Source organism: Colias eurytheme, chromosome 27 (genome assembly GCF_061535395.1).
Source record: "Colias eurytheme isolate Ceu_HAF_F1 chromosome 27, ilColEury1 Martin Lab GWU primary, whole genome shotgun sequence".
In the NCBI taxonomy this organism is placed as follows: domain Eukaryota; kingdom Metazoa; phylum Arthropoda; class Insecta; order Lepidoptera; family Pieridae; genus Colias; species Colias eurytheme.
Window position 1 is genome coordinate 5,927,502 of NC_143006.1, and position 18,446 is coordinate 5,945,947.

At 32.9% G+C, this 18,446-nt stretch overlaps 1 protein-coding gene across 1 annotated transcript in view; it reads right to left on the reverse strand.

Moving 5' to 3' along the window:
• Window positions 1-676: 676 nt before the first annotated feature.
• Window positions 677-18,446, reverse strand: part of LOC149896933 (ribosomal protein S6 kinase alpha-5-like) — an 83,956-nt gene continuing 66,186 nt past the window's right edge. The window contains exons 7-18 of the mRNA XM_090117304.1: window positions 12,373-12,545; window positions 11,892-11,973; window positions 10,706-10,868; window positions 8,375-8,487; window positions 7,758-7,877; window positions 7,189-7,293; window positions 6,645-6,806; window positions 5,892-6,010; window positions 5,400-5,496; window positions 4,862-4,964; window positions 4,252-4,403; window positions 677-4,033 (exon numbers count right to left, since the gene is read on the reverse strand). Coding sequence (XP_089973430.1) covers window positions 3,032-4,033; window positions 4,252-4,403; window positions 4,862-4,964; window positions 5,400-5,496; window positions 5,892-6,010; window positions 6,645-6,806; window positions 7,189-7,293; window positions 7,758-7,877; window positions 8,375-8,487; window positions 10,706-10,868; window positions 11,892-11,973; window positions 12,373-12,545 — 2,391 coding nt within the window. The 3' untranslated portion in view covers window positions 677-3,031. The remainder of the gene's footprint in view (window positions 4,034-4,251; window positions 4,404-4,861; window positions 4,965-5,399; window positions 5,497-5,891; window positions 6,011-6,644; window positions 6,807-7,188; window positions 7,294-7,757; window positions 7,878-8,374; window positions 8,488-10,705; window positions 10,869-11,891; window positions 11,974-12,372; window positions 12,546-18,446) is intronic.

The window sequence follows — 18,446 nt, forward strand, 5'->3', positions numbered from 1 at the left end:
ATTGTGGTAAAGTTTCATTCAAATCCATTCATAGTTTTTACGTGAAAGAGTAACAAACATCCATACATCCATACTTACAAACTTTCGCCTTTATAATAAGGTAGGATGAAACATCATAAAAAAAATGAAAAACCTGAGTAGGTAGATGAGAAAAAATTATCAAGTTGTAGCAAAGATAATAATATAACGCTAGTTTTAGGTATTAGATAATAATAAATAGAGAAATTATTTTGAGAGCTTTTGTATTTATACGTTTTTATTCTCAGGATGTTAAATGAAGGTTTAATGATTCTGCTATCAAGCACTAAGCGTAGACTACTAATGCCATCCATCTCAAAGAAAAAGCTTCAGTACTGAGCAAATAATGACCTTTGTATCATTGTATGGTTAAATAAAATGGTTGACTGAAAAAATGTTTATCTATGCAGTATAAATGTAACCCCTGAGTACAGTCACTAACAAAATAATATGGTACACAGCATGCCCTATTATTTAAAGCCCCAATAAGCTATATTAGCAAATATTCGATTTTGATTTTATTAAAATTCATTTACACAATTTTTGTGTTAGACACCTTGTGTAGTCGTTTTTTCCAGATATCATTACGATATCTCTTTCCTTTTCATTGAGTTACACCTCGGTTCGATCATAAATAATAGGAAAATAAAACAATGTAAAATGTTAAAATGGTATATTTATTACAATCCAATATCTCCAGCCGGCATTCGTGTTTACAAAAACATTTATTTAATCGCCGACTCTTCAATAATAACTTCTAACACTTTATAAAATTATATAATCTTTTTTGGTTCAATCCATTAAGTGCACTTCAAATGACGTAGCTTATTTCATATCAAGCATTCGGAAATTTACAATTTCCCAAAAAATTTGAATGTATGTATCTTCGACTTGGTACATTGAAAAATACATTACATTTCGTTTTAAACACATCAAGATGTTATTCGACTACTAAATAAGGTTGCGTTGTACACGAAAGTAACGAAATTATTGCCTAAGGACACAAAATACGAGTTTCACACTCGAAAGACATTCATTGGTGAAGAATTACATCAATTTTGATAAATTGCGAATCGTTTATAATTTAATTTTAAACTCTCTATGATTTACAACAATCCCGATCAGCTTTGCCGCTTGCTGTGAATTTTAAGAAAAAAAAGCAGCGAAAAAAAAAGTTAATTTGACATTTGACAGCAAGCAGCGAACCCGCCAAATTTAAATATTAAAAATTGAAACAGATTATATTCTATTCATCACAAATTTTAAATAAGCTCTGAACAGATTAACACAAGTCTACGATACGAAATATATATAAGTGCAAAATCATTGATATGCCTCTAGACTTGAAGCGGCGTTCCTGCATATTATTATAAACACATACATAAATAATGATAATCTTCCACCGATTTTTGTACTAATTCTAACGTATTTACAATCAAAACAAACGTTTTTGGTAAAAGCGCTTAAAACAAAAAAAAAATCTAAGAAAAAAAATACGTGGAGAACAATTCATTGTGATAATTATTTAAAATTGTGTATTAAAAACGCGTATTTGCTAAAAATTCAACAATTCAAGCACGCTTTGGCACTTTCACCATTCACAAAATATATATTTTTTGGAAGAGATGTAGATAGAATTACCTTGAAAATCGCACTATGTTATATATTTAACAACATACTAACCACAACAGTTTAAAGATGATTTTTAAACGCAAAGCCTTGTCAAAATGTTCATTTCATTTACAATTAGTGCAATTTTAAAGGGAATAAAATCAAAGAAACACGAAAACTCATTTACAAATTTATATCTATTACACTAAATATTTCAAACGAATATACATATACAACATTATATCGAGATCTGTTCAACTGTTTGTGAATTTTGATTGTAAAATAAATTATTATGCTCGAAAGAAAATGATAGAATAAGTAAAAAGGTGTAGATAGGTTACCAACACAACATTCGATCGACGTCAAAGTGAGATGGCATGATTCAACTATCGCGAGCGAAAGAGACAACTGAAGTAAAATGTTGCTAATAAGCCACATTTCAACCTGTATATAAACCTTTTTACTTATGATGGGAAAGAAATGTAAAAAAATGGAATTTTAAACTTTTTTTTTCTAGAACAAGTTAATATACATGTCATAGTACTATAGAGCATAACAATTCTAATATTATTTCATCTATTATTATCAACAGATTGGTAAAATATTCAGTAATCGATTTTAATAAGGTTAAATGAACAGACAGAAAAAAATTTAGTATTGGAATACTTGATTCTTGCGATAGTTTTTATATATTTGTAGTTCTCAGTACATATTAATGATATTTATCCATATATGTATAATATTCATAATAATACTTGATAGTACAGTTGAATTTATTAAAAAATGTTATATTCTTCTTTTTAATGATATTTCTTATCTGTCGCAGGCATCAAGTTAAATTTCATTTTAAAAAGAAAAAAAAAGATTGTCTATGATAAATTTATTTAAAAAAACGCGAAGGCACATTGGGTATAATCGATTACTGTATATTTCACCGAATACACAGGGGATGTAAATAAAACATAACCAATTTAACTATTAAGTGCGCAAACACACATCCGACCTTACCTAATTACAATAATAATTAATTATTAATAATAATAATTGTCTATTCAGAATACATATTAACAAAGAATTAAATCTAATGGTAATTTTGGGAAAACGGGACCTTAAATTAATAGTAACATTAAATAATAAAAAAAAGAAAACACTTGTCCATCGCACACTCCAACTAGGCGTTAGAATAACTTAAGAAAGAATTGTTTTTAAATAAATAACTTTAAACTAAACGATGAGCAAGCGTCCGTGTTGCGTCACTATATTTTTTTTCGAATTTTTTATCGATTTTTTTTGGAATTTTTTCGAACGCTGGAATTAACTACGAATCGTAAACAGTCTATGGGGGTGGAAAAACGATATTTTAGCGATATTTTTCATACTGCGGGTAGGAACGAATTAGTTTTCACCTGCGATTGGCGCGGGTGCGAGTGCGCACGGGCGCCGTCACTTTCACTGTCACGTTTTTCGCGTTTTTCTTGTTGTTTTTCACCGTTTTTCCGTTAACATTCGGTTTGGCCTTGGCGTTCGTTGCCTTGGCTTTACCGTTTCTCTTGTTAACTCTCTTGTTTCTGGCAGATTTACTGCTCTCTATGGAATTGACTCGACGATCCGACTCTATAGATAGAGTCGGGATGACATTTTTAACTTCTGACGGCGACAGACTAATTTCTAAACGTCTACGTCTCGATCTTGTCATTCTGACGTTATCGTCAACTTTTTCTGGCGAAGCTTTCCTATTCCTTTTCGCTTTGACAACTTTTCTGACACTTTCATTGCTTTTACTCTGTCTGCCGTTCTGTCCTTTCTCCCTTAGTACAGGTTTGGTCATCTCTTCGTGTTTGCGTTTCCTTGTAACTCTCTTTTCATTTTCTATCGACTCCTTTTGCGTTATTTCTGGAACTTTCCTAGGCCTCCCTCTACCACGTTTTTCTGGTGTTTCTACCCGACTACGTAGTTCCATTCCCTCCTTTTTGCCTTCGATTTTTCTTCGTTTTCTCGGTACAGGAGATTGCGATACTTTTCTACGTGTCGTTTTAGGGAACGCTACTTCCGTGTCCTCTAAGCCTTGACTACTTTCAATATAGATATAGTCATCTAGTTTAGATTTCGGTTTAGAGTAAGTCTTTTCTACTGGTTTGACTGAGGGTACTTCATCACTCGAATCATCGAAAGTGGGTTCAGCCGTTTCGTTGACTGGCGTGTCTTGTGTGTTTGCTTTTATGAGTTCAACATCGTTCTCTATGGAATTCTTGTTCATTCTGTTCTTGAGGTTGTTTATGGTTTCTAGAAGACTGTTCTCTCTGGTTTCTTCTTGCTCTATGGCGGTTTCAACCGGCTCAGATGTACTCGACTTTCTCTGCTTGTTCTTATTTCTGCGCTTGTAGAGATCAGCTTTTGTCATGTCCTGTGAGATAAAATCAAATGTTAAAAATACATTAGAAGATATCATTTATTCGGACGGAATATTGTCAAGTAACCATTTTAATACTTTAAATGTAAAATAACAGCAACTATCAACTCTACTTGTCTTGAAGACACTTATTTTGCAGCCATTCAGGAATGTGTTCTTTTATCTATTTATCTCGCTCTCTATCACTATCTCCCCCCCCTCCCCCCACTCACCGCAAGCCTGAAGCCCTGTGCATCACTATCAGGCTCGTTAACACCGAGAGCTTGCAATAACGCTCGTACTCCCATCCTTTCGGCTGCGCGTACGCATAATAATGCGCGAACTATGCGCTTGCTGTCCGCTGATACTGTGGCCCAACCCGCGCCTAGAATGGAAAATACATTTATTTCAAAGATTAAGGGGATTCGAATACGTATAATATCGATCTCTGTTTTAAAAAAACATGTACTGTACGCGTTCAATAAATTAATAATTTATAATGTATTAGCTTTCCACCCGCGACTTCGCCCGCGCAGTCAAAGAAAAACCCGCATAGTTCCCGTTCCCGTGGGATCTTAAAAAACTTATCCTATGTCCCGGGGTAAAAAGTAGCCTATGTCCTTTCTCGGGTATCAAAATATCTCTATACCAAATATCATGCAATTTGATTCAGTAGTTAAGGCGTGGAGTAACAGACAGACAAACACTTTTTGAATTTGTATGTAAGCATGTTCGCATGTACGTGTGCATGTACACCTGAACGTATGTATACCTGTAAGCATGTACACATGTGTTTTCCGGGACAGCTAGTATATACAGAGAGATAAACAAAAAAACACTGACCGTCCATAGAGAAGGTGCCGGTTCGAATCCGGTCCATGAGCGACGTGACGGGTTCCTTCCGAGAACTCGGCGCGAACGGCGCTTTGCCGCAGAGCATACAGTACTGGAAACAAGACAAAATAATTATTATACTAATATTTTATCATAAAAATGCTACATACATATTGCATAATAGAATATCTAAATAGATATTTAGCTAAGCAATATGTACGCAGCTTTTCGTTGAGTGGAAAAAAAAAAACAAAATTTATTTCGATCAATGTTTTGTGTGAAGTGAATTTTCTACAATTAATAACAAAAAACTTAATTTAGCAAATTATAATAAATAAATAATAAATTCAACCGCGATCATAATATCTACTGCAGAATGCATGTACTATAAATAGGCACAGTAAGCTTAAACACACAAAAAAATAGCACGATTTTACTTCCCACAAACTTAGCAAATTTACAAACTACCCCCTCTCAAAAAAAAATTTTTTTTCTTCATTTTTTATAATTTTTTCACCATTTTTACTAGTAAATAGTATATACTCACAAAAATAACGCCCAAACTCCACATATCACACTCGGGCCCGTATCCAGAGCCCGTGCCGCGTACGCAGGATACAACTTCAGGCGCGGCGTACGGTAAACTGAAATAAAATAGAATCATTTTAGGAATAAGCTTTTTTGATACGTAAACAAACTATTAATTTCGATTTTTTTTTGTACATCATACGTTGGCACTTGGCATCAATTAGAATATTTTATTTTTAATTGAAATTTCAGAACTAAACAAAAAAAATGTGTGCGTGTACTAGTGTACACACGTAAGAAGTGAAACTTCTTTATGACCTTATTTTTCAAAAAATAATTTACTATATGCAACTTTACAGAAATACGTCGAATCACGCGTGGTAGGGATAAGAAAAAGATGGCGCGTAACGGAAAAATGTCACGCGTAACGAAAAAATGTTACACTAAATTTTTTTCCAACCCCGATAAAGAAGTTTTACTTCAAAAATATGTCCAAATAGATCCAAATTACCTAAAGCACGGTGTCATCATTCGTTGCCGCTCTTCGCTTTCAGGCAGACGACGCGCGAAACCAAAGTCGACAACTTTCACTTTAGCCTCGTTCAGACGGGACGTCGTTAGGAGAATGTTCTGGAAAGTTTATTTTAGTTAAAAATAATAATAGTTTAAAAAACTAAAAAACACGCTTTTAGTTCGGTTTTCTATAAAACGCGTGTTTTTTATTTTTTTTTAACTATTATTTATTTTATCAAATTAGTGTATTGTCATCGGTCCTCAATAAATCTACAAAGTTTGAACGAAATCTGGCCGTTTAAAGTGGGTCAAAATCGCGCCCAAAAAAGTCGGTTACAAACATACAAACATACAGGTGAAGCTAATATAAAGCGTGTAATAATCACCATCAACTTTGTTTAAAATAGTCATGATCAGACCATATTTTATTTAATGTTGTTGAAATCATTCAATAGTCTTTGCTTGTTTGAAGATTACTATTTTACATTTCTATTTAATTTAGCGCTAACTTCTCTTCTCCTTTTGTCTCTTCATCTACATTTTTAGTAATATTTTTATCCAATTATAATAAAACCATCATTTTGAAGTGTTTTGAGAGTAAAATTCCAAAATCGCGTCCGACAATACCATCACGTCTTGCAGTAAGGCGACCATTTTGTTATCTTTAGATATTGCCAAAGCAGTTTCACTTACAACACGGCGATTATTTTGCTATCTTTGAATGCAAAGCAGTTTCACTCCTGACACTCACCTCCGGCTTGATATCCCTGTGCACTACACGACGTGCGTGCATATGTGCTACAGCTAGCGCCAATTGAGCCAGTAACCGGCGAGCTACTCGCTCACCAACTGTCCCCAGTTGTGAGGCCAGTTCCCCGCCACTGGCCAGCTCTGTTACTATGTATGTGAACGCCTGTAACAATAACATCATCACCATCAACCTTAAGGAAAAGTGTGGGTCATATGCGAAATATGACTCGTTAGAGGTTCAGATATGAATATGTTGACTTCGTGTTTTAAATAGCAGACCCGTACGTCAAAAAAATAAACACATAGAATTGTTTAATGATGATTTGAAGAGCACTCTTTGCAATTATTTTCTATCGAGCCGATTTCGTCCAATTATGTATAGAGTCCGTCCACGGTCTTCGAAATATGATGAATATTAACATATATTTTTTTTGATGGGCTAGAATAAATATCTTTTCTTAAAAAACTGCTCAAATAACTTCAATTTGGTCTTGTCAGCCCCTTAAATGAAGGTATTTCTTTTAATTAATTCAAATTAAACTTACAGAATCCTGGAACACTTCGTGCAGTGTGATAATGTACGGCGACCCTTGACACGCTTTGAGCAGTTCTATTTCCTGTTTCACGTCCTTCTTTTGTGTTGATATTATCTGGAATTTGTCGTATTAATTAACTTCAATATTTTCTTAATTTGAAGTTTTTTTTTTTTTTTATTGGCAATAGGGAAGCGCTTGACCACAATCTCGCCTGATGTTAAGCTGAGATGTGGTCTAAGATGGAACGCGCTTCCCTAGAAGGTACCTGTTCACTCTACGCTTGAAGACCCTTTTAAGTTAATTTGGTTTTCTGAGAAATAATTAAGCGTGACTAATAAAACTTAATTTTGTCTCTTTCCTATTATTATTACAATAAAATCTGATTATATTTAACTTAATAATAAATAAATCTTTCTAAGGCAAATTCTACTTCTTGATTCACTAATCTTTTCACTATCCATTATTTATTTGCTACACTAACACATTATCTATAAGTTCTTTTACCAATCCTATTCTAGCAAAAAAAAAAAAATATTTTCCTACAGCAAATTTCCTATAAGAGAAATTACTATAATTACCTTAACAGCATATTCTTTCCCCGTCTGTCTGTGTATACACTTTCTGCAGACCGCATACGAGCCGTCACCGAGGAGCGGCGTGCTCAGATCTACAGCGTACTTTTGGAAGAACGGCGAATCCTGCGAAATAACATGTATAAATAGGTTTTTGTCGAAAAAAAAATAGTAGTAATATAGTTTTAACACAGCAGAAATGAATGCAAATGAAAAAACTTGCTCAAAGGCACAAAATATAAGAAAAATTTGCTTTGGAAGTAGTTAATAGGCTGTTAACATGTAATAATAAGAAATTATTTGCTCGCCGGATCGTATCAAAAAACAAATAAAAAATAGATATGTCATAACCAATAACTAACGATCAGAACTAGATTAACTAGATATAAAACAAAATCCGGCTCGAAGGACCAATAACTCGAGTAAACGTATAGTCAAATAGTTTCATTTAGTCCTTTTTCTACATGATTTAATCTCTACATAGAAGGATACTTAATCCTAAAAAGGACACAAAAATTAACTTTATAATGACTATATAAAGTTTTCAGTTAATTTTAAAGGCGTTACTAAAATCTCACTTTAAATAACTATTAACAAAACATGAAACACATAATAATATTTACCTTAGCAACCCATCCCTTAAGTTTGTCATGCTTTTGTCCCGTCGCCTGCATCCATATCTGGTCGGAGATCACATTCTCCGAGAACAAAATGCTCGGCGCTACGTACGAATAGCCTGTAATAGAGGATAAGTATTTTAGATATACCCTCATTATCGATTAATACAAAAAAATAGCTGGATGAATATTAAGTTGATGAACAAAGTGGATTGCTAGTTGAAGCTATAGTTTCGGTTTGTGTTATATTTCAGCCAATGCCAATTCAAAAAAAAGTAATTAATTTATAAACGTTATTACAGTATATAGACTAGAGTAGATAATTTTTGTAACAAAAAAAAATCGCAGTCGGATGAAACCCATTAGAAAAGGAGGGAAATATGATGAAAATTAAAGGAAAAATAAATTACGGTCAATCTGAGTTCGGGAAAAGGGAGGGGGGAGCTTTTAAGAGAAAAAAATGGTTTCTCTTGATTTCCGACAAAACTACAAGTCCTACGGAAAAAAGTTCAATGGCAAAGTTGTAGATAATAAAAAGATCTACAACTTTTGTATTGACAATTTTTTCACATAACCTCAAAATTTAGGTGAAAAATTCAAAAAACCAAGTTTTTGGTTTTTTATTTTTATCTACTTCAAAATTTATTTTTTTTTCAACGAAATTTGGTGGAAACTTGCTTTATTATGTCCCAAATACACTGTAATTTATTTGACTGAAAATATTTATTTTTTCGCCTTATTTTGAATTAATACCAAAAAAACAACCTAATTTTCAATCAAAAAGTCACCCGTCAAAATATTAGCTTTTTTCAAAAACTTGGGGAGCCTTTTATTCATTGAAATCTCTTCTTTCATATGGTGTAAAAAAAATAAACATTACCATAGTAAATGTTCTCAGAAAATGCATACAAACAGTGTGAAAATGAGCTTTTACTAAATCAGGCACACTTCTCAAACTACCTGAAATGTTTTTATCGACATCATTTTGCTTTTGAATATGCTGTAAAATATTATACTTAGAACAGATAATTTTTTTTCTTTTGAAATATTACCGAAAAGCCGATACAAGAGAAGATATAGAGTTCGAGAAGTGTGCCTGATTTAGTAAAAGCTAATTATGACACTGTTTGTAAGCATTTCCTGAGAACATTTACTATGGTAAGGTTTATTTTTTTTACACCATATAAAAGTAGAGATTTTGATGAATAAAAGGCTCCCAAAGTTTTTGAAAAAAGCTGATAATTTGACGGGTGACTTTTCGATTGAAAATTAGGTTGTTTTTTTGGTATTAATTCAAAATAAGGCGAAAAAATAAATATTTTCAATCAAATAAATTACAGTGTATTTGGGACATAATAAAGCAAGTTTCTACCAAATGTCGTAGAAAAAAAATAAATTTTGAAGTAGTTAAAAATAAAAAACCAAAAACTTGGTTTTTGAATTTTTCACCTTAATTTTGAGGTTATGTGAAAAAATTGTCAATACAAAAGTTGTAGCTTTTTTTATTACCTACAACTTTGCCATTGAACTTTTTTCCGTAGGACTTGTAGTTTTGTCGGAAATCGAGAGAAACCATTTTTTTCTCTTAAAAGCTCCCCCCTCCCCCTTCCCGAACTCGGATTGACCGTAATTTATTTTTCCTTTAATTTTCATCATATTCCCCTCCTTTTCTAATGGGTTTCATCCGACTGCGATTTTTTTGGACTTTTTATTATTTTTAAAGGGATCTACCCCAGTGTAATAGGTGTTATAAAAAGTCAATCTTGAAACATTTATTAATTTCAGCTTCATCAATATCCATTCGCAAGTTGGAATTGGTCGCTAGAACTTTACCAGAGTCGTGACATATTTTTTCTAAATAAAAACAACTTATTGTGGTGCTCATGCGCGTGCGCAGCCGAGATTTCCTAGTAATTTCACCTCATCCCTATGTTACAGGTAATCTGCCCAGTCACGGTTTTATGGGGGAAAGAGCTATAATATAGGCAGGACACATACCTAAAAGTAGCTTTTGATGGTGTGCATTTTGACCTGTGAAAAGTCTCTTTACCTGGGAATGGCCCGTCATGGTGCTCATGCCTATGATTTCCTAGTAATTTCGCTTTTTCCTAGTAATATCGCTTTTTCCTCGAGTTTCGACCTGTGAAACCTACAAGATCCGTTGCCCAGACCATCTTTTCCACGATATTTATGTAGTAAGACATTGACATTCTATTGTTAATTTTTTCATGCCAATCAATTGGCGATTTGTGCTGAACAATGAATTATGTAACATCTGTAAATCTTTCACATTTCTTGCAAAATAAATCATTTCATATCATTTCATTTCTTACTCACCCAGAAACAGTTTGTCGTGATGTTTGGGCGCGTGTGCAGGCGAGTACGTGGGCCGCATGCGAGTGAACTCGCCCGCGAAGTTGCTTGTGTCCGCCGCGTGGGATAGTGCCGGTACGAATGGAGCGGGCACTTCGCGACGGGATACCGCTTCCCAGTCTAAGTTCTGGAAGAGACATTAAATTAAAATTTAAAATCATTATTAACATATTCAAACTCAAACATTCATTTATTCAATTAGACTACTATTTAGTAGCACTTTCGAATCGTCATTACATAAGTATTGCACGCCTCATAAGCGAAGCGTTGAGGTGGGTACTACTGTCACTTCGCGCAAAACATCTGATTTTTCAAACTTAAAATGTCTTTATGTATCATACATTGCACTTGTAAGATAATACATACACACACATATTAAGAAAAAACACTATTTTTAACGTTCATGATATTTTTGATGTCATTTTTGTTATTTAAACTAGTTAAAAAACAGTTTAAAAAAGTTCTGTCTTGGACGTCCGTGTGTCTGTATGTGCGGATCCTTTTTCTTGTTAACACGATAGCGACCGAAATACTTTACTAATCGAGTCTTTTTTTTCTCTTACGCTTGAGTATGCTCAGGAATAGAACCCTTTCATTTTTCAGGGTCTGATTCGATGTGGTTTAATTGTTATTAAATAAACAAAAATAAAAATATTTATTAAAAAAAAATTATGAGGCGTGCACTTTTGGATTTTCCAAATTTTTTTAACATTTACCATCGATTCGGAAAACAGTATCTATGGAGAAGAATCGGCAAGAAACTCCATAGTTGCTCTTTTAAAATCATGTCAATATTACATAATATGTAACTGATATCTAACTACATAATATATTATATATTTTGGAAGGAAATTTAGTAAAGAAGGATTGATTTATGCATTTTTTATTCTTTCTTTTTTTTTGCGCTATCCTTATTCTTTTCACATTTCCTTTTCTACCAGGTTGCCTGGCAGAGATTGCTGTGTACGCCTATTGTGTAATAAGGGATAAGGGCGCCTATTGTGCAAAATTTTTGTACATCATTAGATTGCACTAGATTTCCTTACATTGTTTTGTACAATAAAGTATTGTAAATAAATAAAATATTTATAAAGTGTGTGTGTGTGTGTGTTTGTTACTGAATTGCGATTGTTATTAAACTTAAAATTACCTTGAAAAAAGGATGTCTTTTAAGTTCTTCTGCATCATCTTCGCCGCCGCCCAAACGTTTCCGTGGATCTTTTACTAATAATCTGAAAAAAAAAATTACATTTTTATGATAACACAGTCTTTCAATTTCACAAAAGAAGAGTCACCAAATATTATGTTGCAGTATACCTATAATAATTTTGACGAAACGATTTGACATTACTTGCGTCTGTAGAGACAAGACTCACTTTTTAATAAAGTCCTGGGGCCTTAGACAAAGTAACAATTAAAAAACGATAACGAAGTTAGAAAAGGCAAAAATGTATGGGATTGACATACGCCGCGTTAGATCACGTGGTCTATCTAATGTCAATCCCATACACTTTTCCTTTTCTAACTTCGTTATCGTTTTTTAATTGTTACTTTGTCTAAGGCCCCAGATCTCTTACTACTTCTCCGTTAACTACATACTCATTAGAAACACTACTTCACTTATTACTCACTTCTTTATAAAGTCCTGCACCTCGGGACTGACGTCATTCGGCACGGGGTAGCTACACCTAACTATCCGCTTGGTGATCTCTTGTTGTGTGTTCTTCTCTCCTTCGACCGTGAACGGAGACGCTCCGGTCAGCAGCTCGTATGTGAGCACGCCTACCGACCACCAGTCGACAGCCTGGAAGAGACAATTCAAATTATAGTTATGAGAATGTAGTTCTAGTATAAACGTGTTTTAATAATATTCGGTATTGGATTTGTGCTACTTTATTCTACGTATTAACTTTGGTATATATGTAAACTTTTAGACATGGTTAATAAGTACATAACTTTTAGCTATACTAAGGATAAACTGAACAAGATTTGATAAAATATTTTTTTGTAAAAGTTTTGACTACATTATCATACTGGCCACTGGCCAGTTGCAGGATGATGTAAAAGAGCCTTGTGCCCTTGCAGTGGGAATACTACTTAGAATATTATTCAATTAAGTTATGTATTAGATTTATATCCAATTCATTTTGAACTCTACTTGGAAAATACAGCCAACATTTACAATATAAATTTAAAAAAATCCCGTATACTCATACAATGAAAATAATGATTAAATCGCGTTTAAAATCATTACAACGTATTGACATCAATTTCTTATCTAACGATGTTTCGCCTAGCAACCAACCGCACAGTAAAACCCATCAACCTTGACCACAAACATACTTCCTGAATGTTTATATGTTTTGTATTAGACAATCAAAATATGTTATAGTTTTAGTGATAAGAGACAATAATAATGTTTAGTTACAAAACAATTAGGATTTTTTGTAATAAATTACATTACCAGAATATTTTATTGTTGTTTTTATCGGAGTGAAATAAACAGTTAATCATAGTATAAATATGATGCATAAAATTGTATAAGATGTGCCAAAATCAATTTACCTATATTTTATTGGTAACTAGCGGTCCGCCCCGGCTTCGCCCGTGGTACGTGTTAACATTTTCTCTCCATAAGAACCATCCTCATACATACTTCAAGGAATATTATAAAAAAAGAATTAGCGAAATCGGTTCAGCCGTTCTCGAGTTATGCGCTTACCAACACATTTTGCGATTCATTTTTATATATATTTTATTGATAATCTAAATTAATTGACTAATATTCTCATGTTCTATTTTTTTTTAATTAAAGTATTTACATGACATTGACAAACGCTCTTTAAACTCTCAATTCTATCAAGCCCTTGCCGATAATCACTATTTAAAAAAAATATTAAAATTCAAACGATGTATACAATTAAAAATTAATATGCACATTACTTAAGAAATTACTTGTTATTTTGTACGAAAATCGACCGTAAAATGAGTACAATAAGAGTTATTATAATTTATTTATTCCTTCTAACCCTGAACATGATAGCGACGAGGTTATAATCTACAGAAGGTTGTGTCAATGCAAACTAAGATGTACCTTAATCCCTTATTTGTAGAGTTTAAAATGTATTGTTATCATTCAATGCGGTGTTCTTGGACGATCACTGGGTTAAGCAAAGGTGCTAGCGGATATGTTTTGGATGCACCTTTTTTTATAACATTTCAATGCTAAATTCAGTTAATTAGATGTAAGTTTTAATTTGTAAATTTTATTGGAATTTCAACAAGTAATTTTTAAAACAAGGATGAAGGAATTATTTCTCATAACCTTTAGAAATCTTTTACTTTACACAAGGCTGAATCATTTCCGATTTAAAATTATAATACATATGTAATTAAAAAAATTTAAAACTATTACTTAAACGATGATGAAATTTGAAGATCAAGACAAATTTTTAACCTTATAAAAAATTAAACAGTTCGTAAAAATATTAAATGATTACAACCCGAATATAGTCGAAAGTTATTTTTCATGTTATAAGTATAATAAATAATAATATGTAATAAGTAATAACTAATAACATACATAAACAATACATTGAACTCGACAAAAATTAACTAACACAAGTCGAAATAAATCATCAAAATAGTGATAAAACTAATACAATATTTTATAAACCCCCACTCTATACCACATAAAACTTTTTAAACACAATCAAAAACCGACTCTATCACTACGTAATAAAGTTCAAATTCGCATTTCATTACCCTACCCATGTTACTCCAAAACCGGCATTCTTATTACCTTGTAATAAAGTCGAGTTTCGCGTGAAAAAACAAAAGCGGGTCAACCGTTATGCGAAATTTTTTGGCAACTTTGCCCGTGGTAACAAGTTGGCCGATTGCGGATTTTTAAAACGGTATTATTGAGATGGTTCATCATTTCGTGGACTGTTTATAACGCCATTTAACTGTCTCTGCTTTAAAATGGATACAATGCGGCTAAATATTTTGTTTTAATAACTTCGTCGTAAATAGAGGAATTTATGTTGGTACTTGGTAGTACTGTAATTTTATAAATGTCTAATCTTAAATCATCGTGCATCGACTTCACCAAAGTTTTAATTTTAAACATCTCACTGATAATAATAAAAATTATAGCTGCGATATGCAGTAAGGAAATCAAGATAATATGTACTTAGATTCAGAATTTCAAGGAACAACCTTCTCAACAGCTGATAATTTGATAATATTCTTCATATAGTATGTAACACATTTACAAACATACTCACATTAAAAATAAGTACTTAAAATCTACTTGATAAATTTTGATGCAAAATTGATTTGCAAAACATTTTTCATCATTTTTTTTTGCAACAGCGAAAGCAGTTGCTTTCTAACTAAAAGATATTACGTATAATTTTACATATACTTACTAGGAACCCGACTTTGCTTGTCTTTAAGTTCATATTCATTTCGATTTTATTACTTTACTTAGGTATATATTTTTTCACGTGGCCTATTTCAATCTCCATACTTGACACTAGCATACACATAACGCAAACAGAAATAATGAAACAGAAGTGCGAATCTATAACAAAAAATTTACTCATCTAATATTTTAAAATTTCTGATAAAAAAAGATGCACCGTTATCAAAATTTAACATACAATTGACATTGATTTTACGGATTTATCGCGTACCAAGGTTGCGTGTTAGCAAATCTCTCACACCGGTTAAAACCGGTTATTGCCGGTTTCGATTGCGAAATAGCACTTTCGGGTCATGGGTTCAAACTTGATACACCATTGAGAGCTAAATTTGTAAAGTAGGTAATTATAGGGAAATTTTTCTTAATGAAAAAAACATTTCTTAATATGGAGCTCAATTTATCACGCTGTATGTTTGTATGTTACCGGCTCATATAGACTCGATTTTGACCCACTTTAAACGGACGGATTTAATTCAAACTTTGTACACTTATCAAGGATCGGTGACAATACAATTATTTCACGAGTTTATCTTATTAAAAAACTAGATTTCCGCCCGCGGCTTCGCCCGCGTTTTCAAAGGAAAACCCGCATAGTTCCCGTTCCCGTGGGATTTCCGGGATAAAACCTATCCTATGTGTTAATCCAAGTTACCCTCTATATGTGTGCTAAATTTCATTGTAATCGGTTCAGTAGTTTTTACGTGAAAGAGTAACAAACATCCATACATCCATACATACATACAAACTTTCGCCTTTATAATAGTATTAAGATTAAAAGCATGATTTTTATTTTATTGTTTATATGCTTTATTTATTTTACATAGCTAAGGAAAAATATTGGTTAATATTTATTACAATTTTCAGTTACTAAGTATTTTATCGTGGACAAGATAATTTCTGATAAACCTTTCCATCCTTTAATCATAATTTCTTCAATATCTCATTTGCGTATCTATAGCGAAATTTATCAATATTGACTCACCAGTTTCAGCTTTACAATGAGTCAGTCAATTTCGCAATTTAATATTTGATTTATTATGCTCTTATACCGTTCGAGCGATAATCTTTACAAATATTATAAAGCTGAAGCTGTTTGTTTGTTTGAATTAGCTACTCTCAGGCCCATTTGAAAAAATATATCACCGTTCGATTATCGATAGTCCATTTATCGAGAAAGGTTATAGGCTATAATATCATCACGCTAAGACCAATAGGAGCAGAGGAATGCGGGTAAAACGCGGGGCACAGCTAGTTCGTTAATAAGCACATATAAAACATGAAATTATCTCAAAACTCCATAAGTTTTACATAATATCGTCTCGACCTTAATACCCAAATAAGTAACCTTCATCACTGATAAATTTTACGATGTCAATTTATGTCTTTTGGACTATGTTATGTCCTATGTTCTAAGGAATCTGGGCCTACGTTTCCAATAATAATTTTTTCAATATTAATATTATGTACTACATTAAAATCGACATATTTTCCGGTTTCCCAAGAAAATATTGCAAAAATTTTGAATTTGTTGTTGTTTAAAACAGTGACCTAATAATAAATACCCACCACTTTTTTAGGCTCTATGTTTGGAGAACAATTTTTTATTAAATATTGATATAGGTATGTATGTAGTATGTACTTAATAAAATTTGTAAACTGTTTGTATTCGTATTCCTTAAAAATCTCTTTCGTTTCATACTCCACAGGACCTACCTTCTACTAAGATCACCACTAGTATCAAAAAAAGACGTGTGGCACTCGGGGACTGCCGGGGTATAGCTATTGCATGTTATGCCTTCAAGCCACACCTCCGTGCCCGTCGGAGTGGGGAGCGTGAGGTTTTTCGTTACTAAATTTCTGGATTCGGTCCCCGCGCCGCGCTCAAGGCCCGCGATAGAAGCTATGCAATAGCTTAAAACTTCGTAGATATATACGTATTATTATTTTAAAGAAAAGTTCAAACCTCTGCACAGTATCAACGCAGTAATTTCGTTCACAGCCAAACATAGTATAAAGAATTGACCCACTTAGCAAAGTGAAAAAACACTAAATGAATACATTTTCAAGGTCGCCGCCTCGACGCGACCTACATTACGTATTAGTAGTGAATTTAGCATAGTTTTAAATCATATTGTTTACGCATTTGTAGAACGTTCTAGACGTCCTTATTCCAATAAAATATTTGGTCATTTTCATATACCTACTTTTTTTAATTTAAAAGGACTCAAGGCTCCTATGTGTCATTGAAATATTATATAATCTGTGTGCAATGAGAAATCATGACATTGCGTGACAAAAACATTAGTGAATTTCTTTGCGTCTTCGTACTAAGGTTAAACAAGAATCAAATTAACATAACATGCAAATGTAATAAAAGCTCACAAGGTCTTTAAATTACACAGGTGACAGGATCATACGCATCTCGAAAAAAGGAAACAAGGTTGCAAAAATAACTAAAAAAAACTAAGATTAAATACTCTGAAAGGCGGTAAAACTTTTCCTCCAAAGCCGTTAAAATGCCGCTAAAACCAAACGTCAAAAGCCGCTAAAATGCCGTTAAAACGAAACCCGAAAAGCCGCTAAAATGCCGCCCAAAAGCAATCTAGAAAAGGCCGCTAAAATGACATAACGTATCCCGTTCCAAGTTCAGGGCCCGCCGCGACCCACTGACACCGTTCCGCGGCCTCGGAATATCGCCCTGGCATGTTTAAACGTTCAAAGCGAACTCACCTTTATTACTATAGACATTCAGTACAAAATCGCGTAGCAATACAGTGGAATCTTTCGAAGATTGCAATGAGTAAGTCGTTTTTGCTAATACGAAGTACCTATTGCCGTGTTTTTAGGGTCTTCGATAGTTATTATTGACCAGTGAATAATTGTGAAGTGGTTTTGATTGAAGATAACCGACAAAAAGTTATTCGGTTAGAGAATTAGGCTCTGAACTCGTTACCTTAATTGATTGCTTTTGGTCTATTTAATTGGTATGTTTAGTGATATTTAATGTTGTGTTTAACTCTTTATTATAATGAACAAGTGACATTACATTTTTATAAAGTATATCCAAGTACCCACATTATAATTAATATTACATACAACATCTTCCCCTTTCAATAAGATATAACATAAGGATATTAAAATAATTTGCTGACTAACGATACTAATTTTACAATGAACTTTATATTATATACACTTAAGCAATAGAGTACATTCATT